The sequence below is a fragment of the Aplysia californica genome, unplaced genomic scaffold, assembly GCF_000002075.1.
Source record: "Aplysia californica isolate F4 #8 unplaced genomic scaffold, AplCal3.0 scaffold00772, whole genome shotgun sequence".
In the NCBI taxonomy this organism is placed as follows: Eukaryota; Metazoa; Mollusca; class Gastropoda; order Aplysiida; family Aplysiidae; genus Aplysia; species Aplysia californica.
Window position 1 is genome coordinate 24,807 of NW_004798042.1, and position 19,125 is coordinate 43,931.

The window sequence follows — 19,125 nt, forward strand, 5'->3', positions numbered from 1 at the left end:
CCAACAACAAAAAAAAAAAATGAAACAAAATAAAAACCGACACATGCGCATTCACCTGCTCGTTCGATTGAGAACATGGTTAAGTTTGTTTTTTCGCGGTGTGTTGATGGTTCAAACACTGGCTCCGTCGTTTCCTTGGCTCCGTCCGACTGAGTGTCTGTTGAAGGCGCATTATTCGTGTGTCCAGTGTCCAAGGGAAACAGTCTTTGTTGACCCGAGGGCGTAGCCTACATGTCAGTGTTTCCTGTGTGTCTATTGTCTATCCCTGAATGAAGCATGGCGGCTGTGACCTTTGCTATTATTTTATTCGCTGATACTACTGAACATGCATCTACACCAACGTGGATACCTGGTCTAAAGGTCACCTGTCGAATACAGTCACCTGTACAAATGGTCATTTCCCACTCCCCCATCTCTCCCCTTAAGTTTGTTTTACTTTATGATAGTCCAGAACGCCCTCTTGTCTAAGACAGCCACTTTTCTCCACGACGATGGGTGGCCGCCTCGGACAGTTTCGACTATATTTGGTAATATGAAATAGGGCAACTTTCTCTTCGCAATAATATTACAAAATTTTACTGGCAAGCAGTTGGGGTCGACACTGCCTGAGCACAGAGAAGGGCATCGAACAGATGGCTTGACTCAATAAGTTAGTTAAAGGGTGTGAGTGAGAGGGGTTGGGGGAAGGTCTTTAACTGTAGTCAAGTGTTTAAAGCAGAGCCTCAAAAAGGAAAGTGAGGTGGACTTTAACAATTTTTTTTCATTGTCCCAACTGGCCATGAATACACATATCGCCTTTTGATTATCACCATCAATGCCTTTCATTCCTGACATGGTACAGGCTACAAACAAGCTCCTTCCATTTATCTCTGTCCTGGGCCACCCTTCCAAGCTCGTTCCAAGTGAGCTTAATTTCTCTCATGTCCCTTTCCACACATCTCCTCCATGTTTCCCGTGGCCTACCCCTGTCTCGTGCTCCCTGTGGGTTCCACTGCAGCGACTGTTTTGTTATGTTTCCGCTGGGTTTTCTGAGGGTGCGTTCCTTCCATCGTCACTTTTTAAACCCTATTTCTACTTCTATATCTTTTTGACCTGTCCTTTCCCACAGCTCTTCATTTGTTATATTCTATCCTGCCACTTAGTTTTTAGGACACTCCTCATACGCCTTTTGATGAAAGTCTGGGCTTTATTCAGTACTGGCTTTGTTGTCTTCCAAGTTTCGCAGCCGTAGAGGAGCACAGACTTGACATTCTAGTTAAAGAGTCGAATCTTGGTGCTCAGTGAGATGTTGCTTGCGTTCCAGACTATTGATAAATAATTGGATGCTGACCATGCCATGGCGGTTCTTATTTTTACATCTGCCTCGGTCTCCCCTTTACCATCGATGACACTTCCAATGTGGGCCAAGGAATCCACTTCTTCCAGGGGAGTGTCTTCTACTATCACAGCAGGGCTTGAAACTTTTCCTAGCTTCACTAGTTTCGACTTCGCCCCTGCTGGTGGGGGGCCCCCATAGTTTTACTATGGGGGAGCAAAGAATACACCTGCCGTGATACTGCGTGTCGTAAGAGACGACTAAAAGTGCATAGGTCTGGTCGCCCGAAAAGTGCCAGTTTGCGGAGGGCCAACTACCCAACCCAGTAAAAAACAGTAAGTTACAGAAACATGGACAAACACAGCTTTTTCTTTTTCGATTTTGGGAGACGGAACAGCTTCTGCATCAGCAGGAGCAATGAAGGACAGCGGACAAAGTCGAAAGAACTCTTCTGACCCGAAACCTTCTCTGTCGAACTAGTCTCTCCGGATTGCTTCGTGGAATGTTCGCACCTTGTATGAAGCAGGAAAGAGCTATCAAGTAGTACAAGAGATGAAGAGATACAGGCTGCACATACTAGGAGTCAGCTAAACACACTGGATACAGTCTGGATAGAAGCAGCTGAGCTCGGGGGAACAAGTATTGTATTCTGGGAGAGAAGACAAAAACCATGTGGAAGGAGTGGGAGTCATTCTGAGTAAGTAGGCACAGAAATCACTTAGAGGATGGGAACCACACGGGGAAAGGATCGTCATGGCTTCATTCACTACAAGGAGCAAGAGCATCAACATGTATATAGTACAGATCTACGGCCCAACAAATGATGCTTCGGATGAAGACTGGGATGCCTTTTACAGCCAGCTCGAGGGGATCATCGACAAACTACCAAAGAAGAATGTCAACATCATAATAGGAGATGCCAATGCCAAGATTAGTCAGGACAACGTGGGGTATGAAAGAATTATGGGAAAACATGGCTTGGAACAAATGAATGAGAACGGTGAGCGATTCGCAAATATATGTGCTTTCAACAGTTTTGTTATTGCAGGCTCTGTTTTTCCCCACAAGAGGATCCACAAGGCCACATGGGTTTCGCCAGATGGAGTGACGGAGAACCAGATAGATCACTTTTGTATATCTCGTAAGTTCAGGCATTCACTGGAAGATGTCAAAGTACAGAGAGGGGCAGATGTTGGATAGGATCATCATCTGCTGTTGGCAAAACTCAAGCTTCGACTCAAAAAGCACGGAACCAGTACATGAATAAAAAGAACGAAGTTCCAAGTAAGTCTCTTGGACGGACATAAGAAAGAAGAGTTTCAGCTGCAGCTGAAGAACAGATTTCAACCTCTGGCTGATCTTGGCGGAGAGGTCACGGAGGTGGATACACACTGGGCCACGGTCAAAGAAGTCTTTACATCAACGTTTCAAGAAGTACTCGGTGTGAAGAAATGGGAGCACAAGGAATGGATTAGCCAACACCCATTGGATTTAATTAGGATAAGAAGACAGCTGAAGGCAGTAGCGAATGCAAGTAGAACAAGAGGATCAAGAGCGGATGCATTGGAGCAGTACAGGACAACAGCTAAAGATTTCAAGAAAACAATAAGAAAAGACAAGGAGGAATTCATGAACAGGCTAGCAGAGAAGGCAGAGGAAGCAGCGGTAGGAGGGCACATGCGAATCCTTTACCAGACCGTAAGGACACTTGCTGGAAAATATGGGAAACCTGAAGTACCTGTAAAGGACCAAGAGGGGAAAGCATTTTTGGAAAGGAAGCTCTGTCTAAACGATGGGTAGAGCATTTCAACAGTCTCCTGAACAGACCACCACCGAGTAACCCACTAAACATACTACCAGCAAGAAAGGAGTTACCTATCTGCTGTGATGCTCCTTCAAAAGAAGAGATTCTGGATGCCATTAAGAAGTTGAACAAAGGTAAAGCGGCCGGTCCTGACCAGATTCCACCTGAAGCCCTAAAAGCAGATGCCAATGTGACGACAGACATCCTCCTCCCACTGTTTACCAGGATCTGAAATGAGAGCAAATTTCCAAAGGATTGGAAAGAAAGACACCTCGTGAAGCTTCCAAAAAGGGGGATCTCAGCAACTGCAGCAACTACAGAGAGATCACTCTTCTCTCAATACCAGATAAGGTTTTCAACAGAATCATTATGGAGAGAATCAAGACAGGAACAGATCCAAGACTACGGGATGAACAGGCTGGTTTCCGGAAAAATCGCTCAACCATTGACCAGATTGCCATGCTGAGGATTATTGTGGAACAGTCCCTGGAGGGGAACTCCCAGCTGATTGTCAACTTCCTTGACTATGAGAAGGCCTTTGACAGTATATACCGAGCGACACTATGGAAGATAATGAGACACCACGGAATCCCACAGAAGTTGTTGAACCTCATCAAGAGCATGTACGAAGGGACAAGTTGCAGGGTTGTACATGATGACCAGCTCACAGATAGCTTTGACATCAAGACTGGTGTGAGACAGGGATGCTTACTATCACCGTTCCTCTTCATATTGGCAGTCGACTGGCTGATGAAGGAAACCACCAGAGGACACAGAAATGGTATACAGTGGATACCATGGGCACAGTTGGACTATCTGGATTTTGCAGACGACTTGGCGCTTCTGTCGCACACCCAGGAACAGAAGCAAGCAAAGACGTCAGTATTAAACAGCATATCGGAGTCTGTTGGATTGAGGATCTACCCGGGAAAGTCAAAGGTCTTAAGGACAGATGCACAACGAAGGGAGCAGGTAACAATAGAAGGAAAGGCACTAGAAAACGCTGAATCCTTCTGCTATCTTGGGAGTATAATTGACAGAGAAGGAGGAACAGGTGCTGAAATAAAGTCCCGCATTGGAAAAGCACAGACTACTTTCATATCTTTGGATAAGATTTGGAAGACCAGAGATATCTCACTTCGAACAAAGCTGAGGATTTTCAATTCAAACGTGAAGTCGGTCCTGTTGTATGAATGTGAGACATGGGACGCATCACATACTTGCATAAAGAGGATCTAGGTTTTCTTGAACAGGTGTCTAAGAAAGTTACTGAGGATCAGATGGACAGACAGGGTCACCAATGTGGAAGTGTTAAGGAAAACAAGACAGATCCCAGTCAGAGATGAGATGGGAAGAAGGCGGTGGCGATGGATTGGACATGCTCTCAGAAAGTCAGGCAGCCGCATAACAAAGAAAGTTTTGGATTGGGACCCACAGGGCAAGAGATCAATGGGAAGACCTCATGGAACCTGGAGAAGAATCACAGAAATCCATGTACAGAAAAGTGGGAAGACATGGAATAACATCAAGAGGCTAGCCCAGGATACAGAAAGGTGGAAGGTGTTTGTCCGTGGCCTATACCCTGGTGCAGGGTGAGAAAGGCAATGATGACTAGTTTCGACTTGCCTTGATGTATACGTAGGACAACACTCCTTGGTAGTGTAGGCTGTTGAGTTCCTTGGTCTTTTCTTGTATTTGAACATGTGTGTGAGAGAGCAATGCAAGGTTACCGGCAAAGTCCAAGTCGTCCAGCTGCTGCCAAGGGATTCACTGTATTCCAATGCGCTTGCCTCTGGTGGCTTCTTTCATGACCCAGGCAATTGTCAGTATGAAGAGAAAAGGTGAGAGCAAGCATCCTTGTCGCATTCCTGTCTGTACCTGGAATGGTTCTGAGAGTTGTTCTTCGTGGAAGACTTGGCACCTTGTTCCATCATAGGTGGTCTTCACAAGCTTGACGATTTTGTAAGGTGTCCTTCTGATTATACTGATGAATAATTCGAATAAATGATTTCCGTAGTGGGGTAAAAATTAGCAACCAGTATTGACAAATAAAACATGTTCACACCAGGTGGGTAGGTCAAACCCTTTAAAAGTCTTCTTCTTCTCTTTTTCATACAATGATTATGCCAGTCGCCAGGACTAACGGTCTTTTGACTTTCAAGTTTCCACTGTTGTTTATACACTTGAAGAGCTCTGGTCGACCATGTCACTCTCCAAGGAGAATTATGAAGGCCAGGCAGCCAGCTTAAAAGGCCTAGCTTACTGGTAACGATACTCAATATAAATGGCATATGTAAAAAACTGGCAAACTGCAAACTTGTATAGATCCTGAATTTGTTATGCACGGTACTAAGGCTTTTAGTCTGTACCCATGCCTTAGTAAGATTATGATGAGCTGGTATAGTGCGTCTGCTTGAGCTTGTGGCAGTTGTCAGATTGGTTGCAACTGGGATGTCAATTGCAGCCAGACCACTTCGCTCATACCTTGAGCTGTGGCACTCTTAGACTTGCTATCAATAATGTTATGTTCAATTTCCCATCACCCTCGGCCTCCCTTTGTTTTAATTCCGGCAAACCCTATAGTTGGACGCATCTATTATAGTGCAGTCAAAAATTCGTGGCGTAACTTATCCTCAAATATCCTTTTTAAAGGGTGAATAATTGTTACTCATACTTTGCATCGCAGTTTGTATCAATTTGTCATAACTTAATCATATTTTCCCACAACAATTGAAGTTAAATTTAAAAACTTTTCTTCATAAATGTGTATAAAATACTACAAATCTCCTTCACGCGGAAAATGGAATATAGCCTACGTCACAGCTCACCAATGACACTTTTTACTCAATGATACTTTGCATCGCAGTTTGTATCAATTTGTCATAACTTAATCATATTTTCCCACAACAATTGAAGTTAAATTTAAAAACTTTTCTTCATAAATGTGTATAAAATACTACAAATCTCCTTCACGCGGAAAATGGAATATAGCCTACGTCACAGCTCACCAATGACACTTTTTAGTGGCAAAACTAGTTTCAGGAAACTAATTTTATAGTGAACACTTTTTTGCACTGAAATTTCTCAAAACAAGCGTTCTATAATGACAATCTCGCGACTAGAAAAAAACAATACAAAAAAAAACGACGGACTTGCTTTCTAAAAGCGATAATTATTGTCCCAGCTACCCTTTAAAATCTGTAAAAAAACATCCACTGGGATTTTAAAAATTAGTATTTATTAAGGAATTTGTTAGAATGTAGCTAACAGGTATTTACACACAAAAATTGATCTGTTAGCTAATATAAGTCGCTGTGCAAAAGCCGGACAGTTTATGTTAGATAAGTGTGGAGATATTTATTGACAAATAAGTTGCGCCCCGAATTTTTGACAGCACTATAGCAAAAGAATCGTCCATAGAATACATATCAGTAGGCTTAGCCTTTCTTTTTCTTTCTTATAAGTTATAAATGGAATCTTCTCTTGATAATGAATGCGTCTAGTCATTAACTCTGTTATAATGACATAGCGGGCACATAGTCTACGGTCGATCTGCAGAAGACCAATTGCACATTTCAGAGTATAGACCTACATAATTAGGTCCCTACCTGGCTTTTGAAACCTGTACGAATAGTGAAGGCTTCCTTTTTTTATATTTAAAGTCCCCCAAAACAGAGCTCCATTAAGCGTTGTCGAATGACCAGAATTGATGCGCTAAAGAAGAAAAACGTTCTTGTTTGTTATCCCTCAAACATTCTTTCTATGGTTTGCATAAGTTTCTTTATCATGACCATAAAGTAGCCTCCACAGAAAGCGTTCTTGGGGCGGACAGAAACACAGCATTTTCAGTAATGCCGAGGAGTCCACATTATTAGCCTATTATAATATCTTGATGTCTACTGCAGATAGATAGATAGATAGATAGATAGATAGATAGATAGGAGAGAGAAAAAATGGACACGAGAGAGAGAGAGAGAGAGAGAGAGAGAGAGAGAGAGAGGGGGGGGGGGGGGGGTGAAGGGACTGGAGTTGAGAATACGTTGCACGGAAATCGGTGTTGATGACCTCAACTGGTAGCCCAGTTTGCTAGACTCCTCAACAAAGGAAATTAGGTCAAACAGGAAAAGCTCTGGCCAATGCGTCATTGCTAAAAATAAATACCTCCGTCATTTCTATTTTCTCTTTTCTTAAATGATATGTATTTTTTGATGAAATAAGCATTTACAAATGTTCTTTTAAAAATAGTAATACTATAGCTCAAGACTTCTAGCATTTTTTCAAAAACAACTATTTTTTTAAAAAGCTAACACATTTCTTTGGAGATTACGTAGAACCCTAATGCTATGAATTTTCCCACAATGCGTCACTCTATTTCATGCGGGTGCAACTGGATGACTGAATTTGGTTGTTGACCCAGTGTCGACAAGCGTCTTGAATTTTCTTTTACTTTACCATCAAAGACAAATATACTTATTGGTAAGTATTTTTTTAATTAATTCAGTTACATCCTTTTTTGTTAGTGGGAGTGTGAAAGATTTTGGGCTTCCTATTATTTTCTGAATTGTTAAATAACATCCCCACGGTGATGACTGTCACCAAGCCCAACCCAAGCCATTCCTTCCTCTGCTGTTAGATCTACCAGGCCCACGCCTTTCCTCTTTGATGTAAGGGCTAAGGGGAAGGGGTCTGTGTTTTGTTACTGTATCGTTATCTGTATGATTCTAGTCTCCCCTCTTCCTGTTTCTTTTACCGATAGGATATTTGAAAGTTTTGTGGGTGCTGTGTTTTTTCTCCATAGCAGGAAGATCTACATGAAACCTTTGTCATTGTCGGTAAGGCTAGATCAAGCAAGTAAGCCTGGGCCTTTTTGCCATTGTTCGAATGTTATGAGATCAGACAAGCAAGATAGATGAATCATTCCATTCTTCATTTTCACAGATCATGGATGGGCTAGATCTAGACATACCTTCAATTCAAATAGCCTCAGCCATTCTCACTGCTGACTGGAACTTCTTTTTTAGCCTTTTGGGAAGAATTAAATTAACGGAATATTAATAAAAGGAAAATCCGGTGCTTTTTCGGTAGTTGTAGTTCCCACCCCCCTTATTTGAGCCTGACCTACTTCTAGATCTAGATCTATACGTTTGATTCGCTGTGAGCTAAGATATCAAACCTAACAACAGCAAAACATTAAATTGTGGTAAAATTCAGGGGGGCATGCCCCCCTGAAACCCCCCTTCCTATTTTTGTTAGGTCAGTCAGGGGGGCAAGCCCCCCTGAAACCCCCCTACTCTTGGGGCCAAAATCCGTGAATAACAATTGCGGGGTGGGAACTACCGAAAAAGCGCCGAAAATCCTGCCAAATATCAAATCTAGATCAGATCTAGATTTAGATATCTAGAATCTAGACTCTAGATCTAGGGGCCTCGATCTATTATTTTAGAAAAGAGTCATTTATTGTATGGCCAGCCACAACATAGTTAAATATATATTAGACTATTAGATGCAGGGATCAAGAGACGAAATTCTAATAAAAATTACGGATAGATCTGGCCTATGGGTGTATGAAGTTTGTAGGCAAAGAGAACTTTTGAGACAATCATCCGGAACAAGGAGACAGGATAAACAGGAAGTAGGCCTATTAAGGCAAAAAGAGTAAGAGTCAAGGATCGGATTTGCTTCCCGTGTGGTCACTGTAGCAACTGGGCTAGTTGTAATTCGTGCCATGCTCTAGAGGTAGAATATTCGGCGCTTTTTCGGTAGTTCCCACCCCGCAATTGTTATTCACGGGTTTGGGCCCCAAGAGTAGGGGGGCTTGGCCCCCTGACCTAATATAAATAAGGTGGGGGGTTACATGGCCCCCTGAATTTTACCACAATTTAATGTTTTGCAGTTGTTAGGTTTGATATCTTAGCTTGCTGCGAATCAAACGTATAGATCGAGATTCTAGATCTAGATGTAGGTCAGGCTCAAATAAGGGGAGTGGGAACTACCGAAACAGCACCAAATATTCTACCTTCTTCAACATGTAGTCAAATATTCTGAGATTTATTCATGAATGTATTGGAATGAAATCTCTGTGGGTAAACCATGAATTGGTGGAGGAGATGGTATCCTTCTAATGCCCGGTAGAAGAAACCGCGTAAAACTGCCGTCGACCAACTAAAAGTCTTCAAATGAGTAAGCCATATTGTCTGTGTTGTAGCGGTACCACGATTGTACTGTTCCCACTTTGCTATGTACACCAAACTCAGCAAGTGATTAGGCGCAAATTTTCCACACAGTAAGCAAAAAAAAGAATGATATTTGTCTTTAAACACAAATTATTATTGTGATTTTTGTTCGTTGTCGATGCAGGCACACTTTTTAGTCAACTAGTCTTACACGTACTGTCACTCTATGAGACTATATTATTTCGAAGTGGCTAGCCTGACTGTCTAGCCGCCTTTAAGTACGGCTAGCCTGCCGGTCTAGCCATACTTAGATCTAGACCCTATTGACCAAAGCCAAAGCAAGTGGCTATTCTCCGGCGTCGCGCCAGTCAATAGATTAGAAGCTATTCTCCGGCGTCGAGCTGCCGGTCTATTACTACTAATAATTTGTCGCTGCAGATTTGCAAATACCTCTCTCATCTGTTTGTCTTAGAAAAAAATTCCCACTACTTTACCACTTCATGCCACTTCCATTGATACGGATGATAGGTTTTTAGACACAAACTGCCCCAATTCCTCCAATTTAGAATTATGTTGGGTGCTAGAAGAAATGTGTTCACAACTATTGACGCGAGTTCATAACAAAGAGTGAGCGTAGCGTAAGAAGGAGTCACGTTTTCACTGTTTACAAAAATGAAGTTACGACAAGAAAGCACTGAAGTCGCGACACATCAGTTAAATTGATCGAAAATTACAACAAGAAATAAGTTAAACAGCAAGCTATACTATGCGGGCGGTTGGCGGGTGCTCTGGTGTGGTTTGCTCCTTCTTTCCTATCAAATATCTATCGTCCTTATCTTCCCTTCTTCTTTTTTATGTTTGTTACTCTCTTGTAACACCTCTAATCTTCTGGCGCTCATATGACCTTATGCAGTTGCGAGCGCCGTAAAACCTCTACTAAAACTAAAAGCTATACATGACTAGACAGTAATTTAGACACAAAATCAATTTTGTTCGTTTAAATAAACAGAATCATTATTTTAAAATAAGCAAATGGACGATGGAAATAAATGAATAAAGTTATGTTAGACAATTACCATAGATAAAATATAATGAAAGGTAGACTTACTAGGCCTAGTTATGACGCCGGAGAATAGCCTCCGATCTATTGACCGGCGCGAATAGCCTCTTGCTTGACCGAAACCTGTTGAGTACACACAGATCTCCTTAATATTAGATCTAGTACTAGTAATTATTCAGGTTTAAAATACATTCATGTCAGTAAGTATTGTTAACTAAAATTTTATTTACAATTCAGTCCTCATTATTAAATGCGTTTTTGGCCATATTAGAAACCTGAAGAGTACACGTCTCATTATTAATTATTCAGGTTTAAAATACATGCACTTTCAGTAAGGCACCTTTTGGTTTCGTCTCAAGTACAAACACTTTAGGTACTGCAGAGTAAAAATTTATTTACAATTCTGTTGGCCTATTTTTGGCTGTTTGTCAGTCTAGCCATCATTATTAAGTGCGGCTAACCCAGCCGTCATTAAGTACGCCGCGGCTAGCCTAGCAGTCTAGCGGTCATAAAGTACGGCTAGCCTCTTCCATATTTCTTCAAATGTGAGTTGGATCTTTAATGTTTTATTCTTCGATTTCATAGTTCATTTGTGTTTCAGGCCTCCCTATCTTGTGATAATCAATCATTGTCTGATATGGTTTGCTTTTTTCCCCCTAATTGAGGCTTATGTTATTGAGAGGGTAAGTTTAGGATCAGTAAGACTTGGGTGCTATCAGTCTACTTTCCGTCTCCTTTTTCGAAAAGTTTTGGCTGCAAGCCCTCTCAATTTTCTCAGCCTAGATGGTAGAGAGGATTTGATTTTTGGTGATTTCTTGAATGGGATGTCAAGACTATCTTGAGCCTGGTATGTTGTATTCATGGCAGGGCTTGAAGTGTTACACAGAATTGTATTATCACAACAGTACTGTCAGGGAGTAGTGAGTATCTGACAAGTTTAAGTTTACTGGCTCTTTTTGTTGTTCAACTAACTGATGTCTTTATTTCTTTCACAGGCTCCAACAACTACATCACGATTTTTTGTCGTCATATTTTTTGTGAAAGAGCTTGTAACAAGACTGGTCAAAGATAAGCAGCATACTGGACTCACAGTCATCCAAGGGTGGTGTTTCTCCACACTTAGGAGGACGGTATGTACACAATTCACCTGGAATTAATTATTGTCAAGTATATTGGTTTAATGGTTGTAGTTTTGTATTATGTGTTATTGCAGTGCTGTATTGATTATTAGAATGAGATGGGTTTTTTCCTCGTGTTTTTGTAGAACCTTAATGAATTTTTATCTTTATATTTTATATCGGTACCAGAGAACACAACTGAAAATTGAAGCTTACCTTTGCATACTTGTTTTATTGTCAATATTACATGACAAATTCTTAATCTGTGATCAAACCAGCATTACCTTTTGCCTTATATTCTACATCACCTGCATTGTCCTCCAGAAATGTTTTCCCTTGTCCTGGCATTTGCAGCCTGCAGTTTCTGTATTGTGCTGAAAGTACAGTTTTTATGTTTCAGGGACGAGAGACCACCCACTCTCAAATCCGGCTCGGGCGTGACAGCGTCCAGTGCAAACAATCGATGGGTACCACCCAGCAGTGCTCCAAGGGATGGTGTCAAGCCCAAAGACAAAAATGACCAAATTTTCCGGCGTGTCAGAGGGTATGATTAGTGTTTTTTGTCCAGTGCTCATTCTCTTTTACATTATAATAGTAGTTGTTTTTTTTAAATTTTAAATTATAGTCAAACCTGCCCTGACGGCCACCTCTATAAGACGGCCACTTTCCATTTCCTCCCTTGCGTTTTTTCTATATAATAACTGTGTAAAACAGGCACCTGTCCAACACGGCCGCGGCCACCATATTTTAACACACAACACCTATCACACTAAGCAATAACACCTGTCTTAGACGGTTACCTTAGTGACTCCATTACGTTTTGTCATAAACTGCGCATTGGCCGCTGGTATTGAGGGCGAGCCGTCATAATTCAATCACCTGTCGTTGTTGTCAGGTAGTCCCTCCAACCGATCATGTTGCGAAGGCCCCTCCCACTGTTGACCAATAGGTACCAATTTTCAGCTGCTGGTGAGGTAAGCGTATGATCCCTCATAACCCACAACCCCCACCCACAACTCAACAACACAAATCGTAAGTGAGATGAGTGGTCACTGTTTACCCAGTCTGTAACAAAGTAACAAAGGACGTCAACATGAACTTGTGACAGAAGCGTCGCTTGTTCTCCGAGTGGTGGTGGACCCATGTTTTTGTTTTAACATGGCATTCGGTCTTCCTCGTCTGATGCATTTCGTTTCATTGTCACCCATGCGCAAAATCAGCAATAAAGTAAAAATTACAAACAAAATACCAACCACCACCAACAACAAAAACAACAGTGCGGCTACTTTCGATTGGGACCTCAGATGGGAATAGTTTGTTTTCCTCATCCTGATCAGACGGCCACCTGTCTTATACATCCACTTTTCTAGACCTGCATGTTTGCCGACAATCGTCTGAAATCCGACAATCGCGACCCGACCCGCGAACCGGCCGATGCTATCGCTAGGCCCGCCTGTATCAGTCAATGTGCGTAGTGCGAGGCTTGGCCGACTGCCAGCGACCCATTTTTCTCCCGTCGGCTTCGCCGGCACTTTCGTTTTCGTGCCGACCGCCGACGCGCGCACCGCCGACTGCCGACGTCGGCGTTTCCGACATAATTGTCGGAACCTAAGTAGAAATGCGAATACGAAAAAGGACGACAACTTAAATTATCTACTTTCAGTTTCGTGCTCGAGCGGCCATTTTGAATTTCGTTTGTTGACTAATTCAATTGTTCAGATCGTGTGGATTCATTCAAGTCCGACTCTCTTGTTCTAATAGAATATAGATCTAGAATCTAGATTTATATAGATCTAGATCATTATAGACCTCAATGGAGGATTCAGATTCCAATTCTATTGTGTCAAACCCTATCATAGGTTGTTCTGTAATATTAATATTGGTAAAAATAAGCATTTCATCAGGTTTGTCTAATCTAGATCTAGAGATCTAGAATCTAGACTCAGCTGAGTCCCGCTGTTCGGAATCGGATGCGGATTTCTAGTTCAAGGTCTATTCCTATTCACTTGTTCTACAAGATCTAGATCTAGATCTAGATTTATTTAGATTACTAGATCTAGATAGATGGAGGATTCATATTCCAATTCTATTGACACTATTGTGTTATTGTATCCAAACCCTATAGCAATGTAGATGTAAGCCATATAGATCTAGAATCTAGATCTATGCTCCTTGTTTGTTTTGGAGTGTGGTTTTTTAATTAAACATTTTTTTTTCATTTAGGACTTGTTTTGGCCTTTTTACATGAGGCCCGTTGCAGGTTCTTTTTGGGGGTAGGGTTAGGGTTAGGTCTCTTCTTTATTGTGTTTGTTGGGGTGGTCGCTCGTTACTCGGATGTCCTTCCTTATGACACCCACAAAGGCTTTGGGGGGGGGGGGGGGGAGGGTTGCGCAAAATTTTCAGACAATCTGGTTGAGGCTCACATGCAGGTCTAACTTTTCTCCTTGACAATGTGTGGCCGTCTTACACAGGTTTGACTGTACAAGCTAAACCGAGAACTTATCCCACAGCTGCAATTACTTTTTCTCAGTATTTTTGTATTCTTTCTGTCTGAAAAGAAGATATTAAAGATAAACTTTTTTCCGGTCATTATTTTATTATGTAGGAAAACACATTGTGTTGCTATTTGTTTTACTTAGTAAATTTCTGAAATTTTATTTTTCCCCTTTGTTTTTAAAACTGTTAAAACTATCATTTGTGTAGCAAGCCGGTTATCAGGCTTCTAATTTTGCCTCCTTACTAAGAAAGTTCACTGTTGATTTTAATCTTGTTTATTTCTTTCAGGATTCTCAACAAACTTACTCCTGAGAAGTTTGATAAGCTGAGCCTTGAATTGTTAAATGTAGGCATTGAAACCCAAGTTATCCTTAAAGGAATTATTCTTTTGGTAAGTGTACCTTTGATTAATATATGATATGTGAGTCAGTTTTAGTGAAACCAGGCACTATTCAGAATAATGAAATTTAAGAAAGCAGCATTTTTCTGCTTGTTGGGCAATATTTTAAAATATTTGTTTCTTTGTTTTTTTTTTCAAGACCTATTATTTTGATCAAAGGCACCAGCCCCCCCCCCCCCCCCCCCCCATTTTGCAGTTTTCAAGGGGTTCAGGCCCATGAATTTTACGGGCGCTGCAGCGAAGGGGTTAAGTGGTCTACTTACAGGTCAGATCAATATTGACTGCAAATTCTTTTCATCTTGGTTGGCAATTGTGGATATTTTGACCAGGTTTTTTTCTTTTTTTTTTTCTTTCAAATTTTAGAACTGTGACCATTGCTTGTTATACTCCCATTATCATATTTAATTTTCAGATTTTTGAAAAGGCTTTGGAAGAACCTAAATACAGTTCATTATATGCTCAACTGTGCCATAGATTATGTGAAGACTCGCCGAACTTTGACCCTCAAACCAGCAGCGTTACAGTAAGTATCTTTCGTTAGAATGAAATGAAGTGATGTGTTCATTCGCATGGGTTTGTGCGTCTGCTTTCCCAACCAGTGTTAAAGAAGAGAAAATGCGTCATGTTTTTAAATGAGTATTTATTCCACTGAAAACAGTTGTCTCCTCTGATTTTTTTTTTTTCTTTTTATACCCTAGCACTTTGGCTTGAGGTTTGAGTTTTTCTTAAGATTTCCATGCTCACTCTGTAGGGAATCAGTAGGTTAATCTTTTCTGGTAGCACGTTTTTGTTCAATTCGGATGAATTTTGTACCTTGACTATATGTGCTTGGCTCTGAGAAGACCCGTCAAATCGTGTGGAATTTTATTTTTAGATATCGCCGAATATATGCCCTGAACTTCATTTTGACTTTAAAAATGAGATATGAAATTAGAAAAATAAACCATTTTAACATCATGTGTTTCAAGGAATTTGCTCAAAGATGATTCTAAATATTTTAAAAGAATTATTTATGAGGACATAATGTAGCCCAATTCCAAGTCAAACGGAGGGAATCTTTACTCAATCGGATAGACACTTCCGTTCCTCGGGAACCTTCACATATTATATACAAAATGGCTGCTGTTTCAGGAAAACCCAGTGTGCATGAATATTTAAACATCACAAGTAGTTGCAAGAGTTGCGCGTCTTCTTGTTCTAGTTTCACTTCTGAAAAGTTTTTTCATGAGTGCCGTTTAACCGTCTTCACCCCCGGGGGCAGTGCCAATGACTGTAGTGTCTTTAGGCCATTCCCAAGGGGGGGGGGGGGCATTTCTCGTTCAAGCATAGTAGAATTGTAAATGGGCTGGCTCATGTCATGCTCATAACTGTGCCTGATCTACAACAGGGAACAGCTGCTTTTTCTTTCCTGATCCTTACTATTGTCATTTTCCTCTACTTTTTTTGTATGTTTGTCACTCTCTTGTCACCTGCTATTTCCGGGGTGCCTTCATAGTCGAAGCAGACCATGTGCTGTTGAAGCTAGAGAGGTGAGCAGTCTAAGTCTGATTCTCTGTAAAGACTTCTCTGTTGACACCCGCCTCTTGGCGCTCATATGACCGTATGCAGTTGCGAGCGTTGTAAAACCCTCTACTATAATACTATACTATAACCGTCTTCTACTCTATTTACTGCCATTCAAACCAAATGTGAACTGTTCCCATTTGATTTTGTTTTTTATTCAGAAGTGTCTACGTTCTCTTACGTTAGAGAGTGTATACAAGCTGTCTACGTTCTCTAACGTTCAGTGCTTCCGATTTTCCGCCATTTTTTAAAAGTTTCCTCCAGACCTCATCTGTCGATCCGATGCCCGTCACCTTATTGATACCCCCCCGCCATCCCCATGTTTCCGACTTTCTCACTTTCTTTGTTGTAGAAGTAGAAAACTAGATGTCAACAACTTGATCTATGCTGTTGCCTTTCCTGAGACAGTGCTGTATATATATTAAGTTTAATCTACCTCTGGTCGTTGGATGTTCTGATAGCCGAGTGGTCAGCGTGTCTGCGCTTGAAGTGTATGAGTGTGGGTTCGAATCCCGGTCCCAAAGTTTTTTTGGGTTTTTTTGGGGTTTTTCTTCTCCTCTCGACTGACCAACAATTTTCTCCATTATTATAATTTGTTGCTTTTTAATTACTTATGTAGTGATGAATCATGCAAATTCTGGTTTTTGTCTCCAAGAGGAGCTAACTTTTATCTACAAAGTATAGGCCTACTTTGCCTTTTACCAATTTATGCCTGGTTAACGTACATTTTCAACAGTGGCTTTCCTTGGTCTGTGAGTCTACTTTTTAAAATTCTAGCCAAATTTTAGCTCTTCAATTGCAAATTTTCTTTATCCAGGGCCCTCCTGCGGCCCTCAGACCCGTGCCAATTGTTCCTCCTGCCAATTATCATTCGTCCTGGTTGGGGGTCCGGAGGTAAATTGTTGGTCAGTAAGGAAAATGAGAGGGGAAAAAAGAAAAAAAACCCCAAAGTTTCCAGGCTGGACCTGGATTCAATGCCACGCTAGGAAGCACTGAGCATTAGAGAACGTAGACAGCTTGTATACGTCCTCTAACGTTAGAGAACGTAGACACTACCTTTTTATTCTGCTCTGCAAAGTATTTTTATCGAGTTTACAGTAAATAATTTGCAAGTTGTTTGGTTCCTAGTGATGGAGCACTATTCTTTACTTAATTTTAATTCGTTACTGAAGTAAACAAAACTTTAAAACCCGTTTACTCAAAACTTCCTTTTCGCACCCTTTTTCACTTTAGAATGCCATAACTTTTCACATAATCGTCCAGTTGCACTCAAATAAAATGCAAAATGCTCGGGAAAGATGTGTCTTTCAAAACATGCATAAAAGTCCATGTTGAAAATTTGCACCATGTGAAGTGTTTCCCAGAGCCCCGTACAAGTATAAGATTCATTACATTAAATGACTAGAGTACTTTCATGTAGTGAATAATTTTTGTTCAATATTTCAGACTTTCAGGCGGCTTTTGCTAAACAAGTGCCAAGATGAGTTTGAAAACAGGTCTCATGCAACAGAAGGTAACATACTTTTATCTGTGTATGTAAAAGTAGAGATTTAAATTAAGTTTTCCTCTTTGTGTTCATCCTCTTTATTTTGATTTAAGTTGTCTTTCTACTGATCAGTTCTATATTGACAGCATTTTTTTTTTGGTCCTCTTCGTTGGCAATTGCAGATATTTTTACTGGTCTGCTGGAGATAAGACCATGTTTTAAAAAAATGTCTAGTTTATTCTGATTTTTGTGTTATTTCTGTGAGTCACTTTTATAAATGAAAAGTTACAGTCAAACCTGCCCTGACGGCCATCTGTACAAACGGCCACTTTCCATTTCTCCCCTTGCGTTTTTTCTATATAATTTAGGAAGTGGCTATTCTCACCCGGGGTGAGAATAGAAATACGATCGACCTCTCACCCCAGGTGAGACTTGCCACTGTAAGCTAATCTCACCCGGTGTGAAACAAGACCTGTTTTTCCTAATTTCGGAATACTTTCTATCGGTGTGGATGATCAAATGGATAAAGGCAAAGAAAAAATTATGTTATAGCACAAAAGTAAGATAATTTTATCAACTACAAAGATGCTATGGCTATTTCACTTTTCGAATCGAGCAGAACTACGGGGGTCGCCATTTTGTTTTGCGTGGAAGTTCTCTCAAGATCTACTCCTCTCCTATCTCTCTGTCTCTTTCTGAATACTGTCTATCGGTGTGGACCATCAAATTGACTGAAACAAAGTTAAAGAATGATGTTAAAACACAAAAGTAAATTAATTTGGTCGTCTACAAAGATGCTACGGCTACTTAACTTTTCGAATCGAGTCGAACTACGCGGGTCGCCATTTTGTTTTGCCCGGAAGTTGTACGCTTTTAGTAGGCTAACAGTAGTAATGGAACGTTTGTTCACGGCACAGAATTCTACAATTTTTCTGTTATCACAGTGTAAAATTCTGTGGTTTAGGGTGAACGCAAAATTGGTTGGCCTAGATCTAGGCTATAATGGTGAACGCACACCGGGTGAGAATAGCTAAAAGACTCGCCTGGGCTGAGAATAGAGGTGGCCTATAATTTAACTGTGTAAAACGGGCACCTGTCTAACGCCGCTGCGGCCACCATAAATTTAACACACAACCCCTATCACACTAAGCAATAACACCTGTCTTAGACGGCAACCTTAGTGACTCCATTACATTTTGTCTTAAAGCATTGGCCCCTGGCGTTGTGGGCGAGCCGTCATAATTCAATCACCTGTCATTGTTGTTAGGTAGTCCCTCCAACCGATCATGTTGCGTTGGCCCCTCCCACTGTTGACCAATAGCTACCAATTTTCAGCTGCTGGTGAGGTAAGCGTGTCATCTCTCATAACCCATAAGCCCCGCCCAGAACTCATACTCAAATCGTAAGTGAGATAAGTAGTCACTTATAAGACGTCAACATGAACTTGTGACAGAAGCGTCGCTCGTTCTCCGAGTGGTGGCGACCCATGTGTTTGTTTTAACATGGCACTCGGTCTTCCTCGTCTGATACATTTCGTTTTATAGTCACCCTTGTGCAAAGTCAGCAACAAAATAAAAATTACAAACAAAATACAAACCAACAACAACAATGCGGCTACTTTCGATGGGGACCTCAGATGGGAATGGTTTTTCTTTTTAGGTTCATCTTGATCAGTCCTGCCTAAGACGGCCATCTGTCTTATACGGCCAC

The 19,125-nt window shown here is 41.1% G+C and overlaps 1 protein-coding gene across 1 annotated transcript in view; it reads left to right on the top strand.

Moving 5' to 3' along the window:
* LOC101857906 (eukaryotic translation initiation factor 4 gamma 2) overlaps positions 1–19,125 on the top strand; it is a 52,791-nt gene that overhangs the window by 14,497 nt on the left and 19,169 nt on the right. The window contains exons 4-9 of the mRNA XM_013088593.2: positions 10,954–11,035; positions 11,421–11,482; positions 11,871–12,014; positions 14,255–14,357; positions 14,779–14,889; positions 17,376–17,442. Of these exons, the coding sequence (XP_012944047.1) occupies positions 10,954–11,035; positions 11,421–11,482; positions 11,871–12,014; positions 14,255–14,357; positions 14,779–14,889; positions 17,376–17,442 (569 nt within the window). The remainder of the gene's footprint in view (positions 1–10,953; positions 11,036–11,420; positions 11,483–11,870; positions 12,015–14,254; positions 14,358–14,778; positions 14,890–17,375; positions 17,443–19,125) is intronic.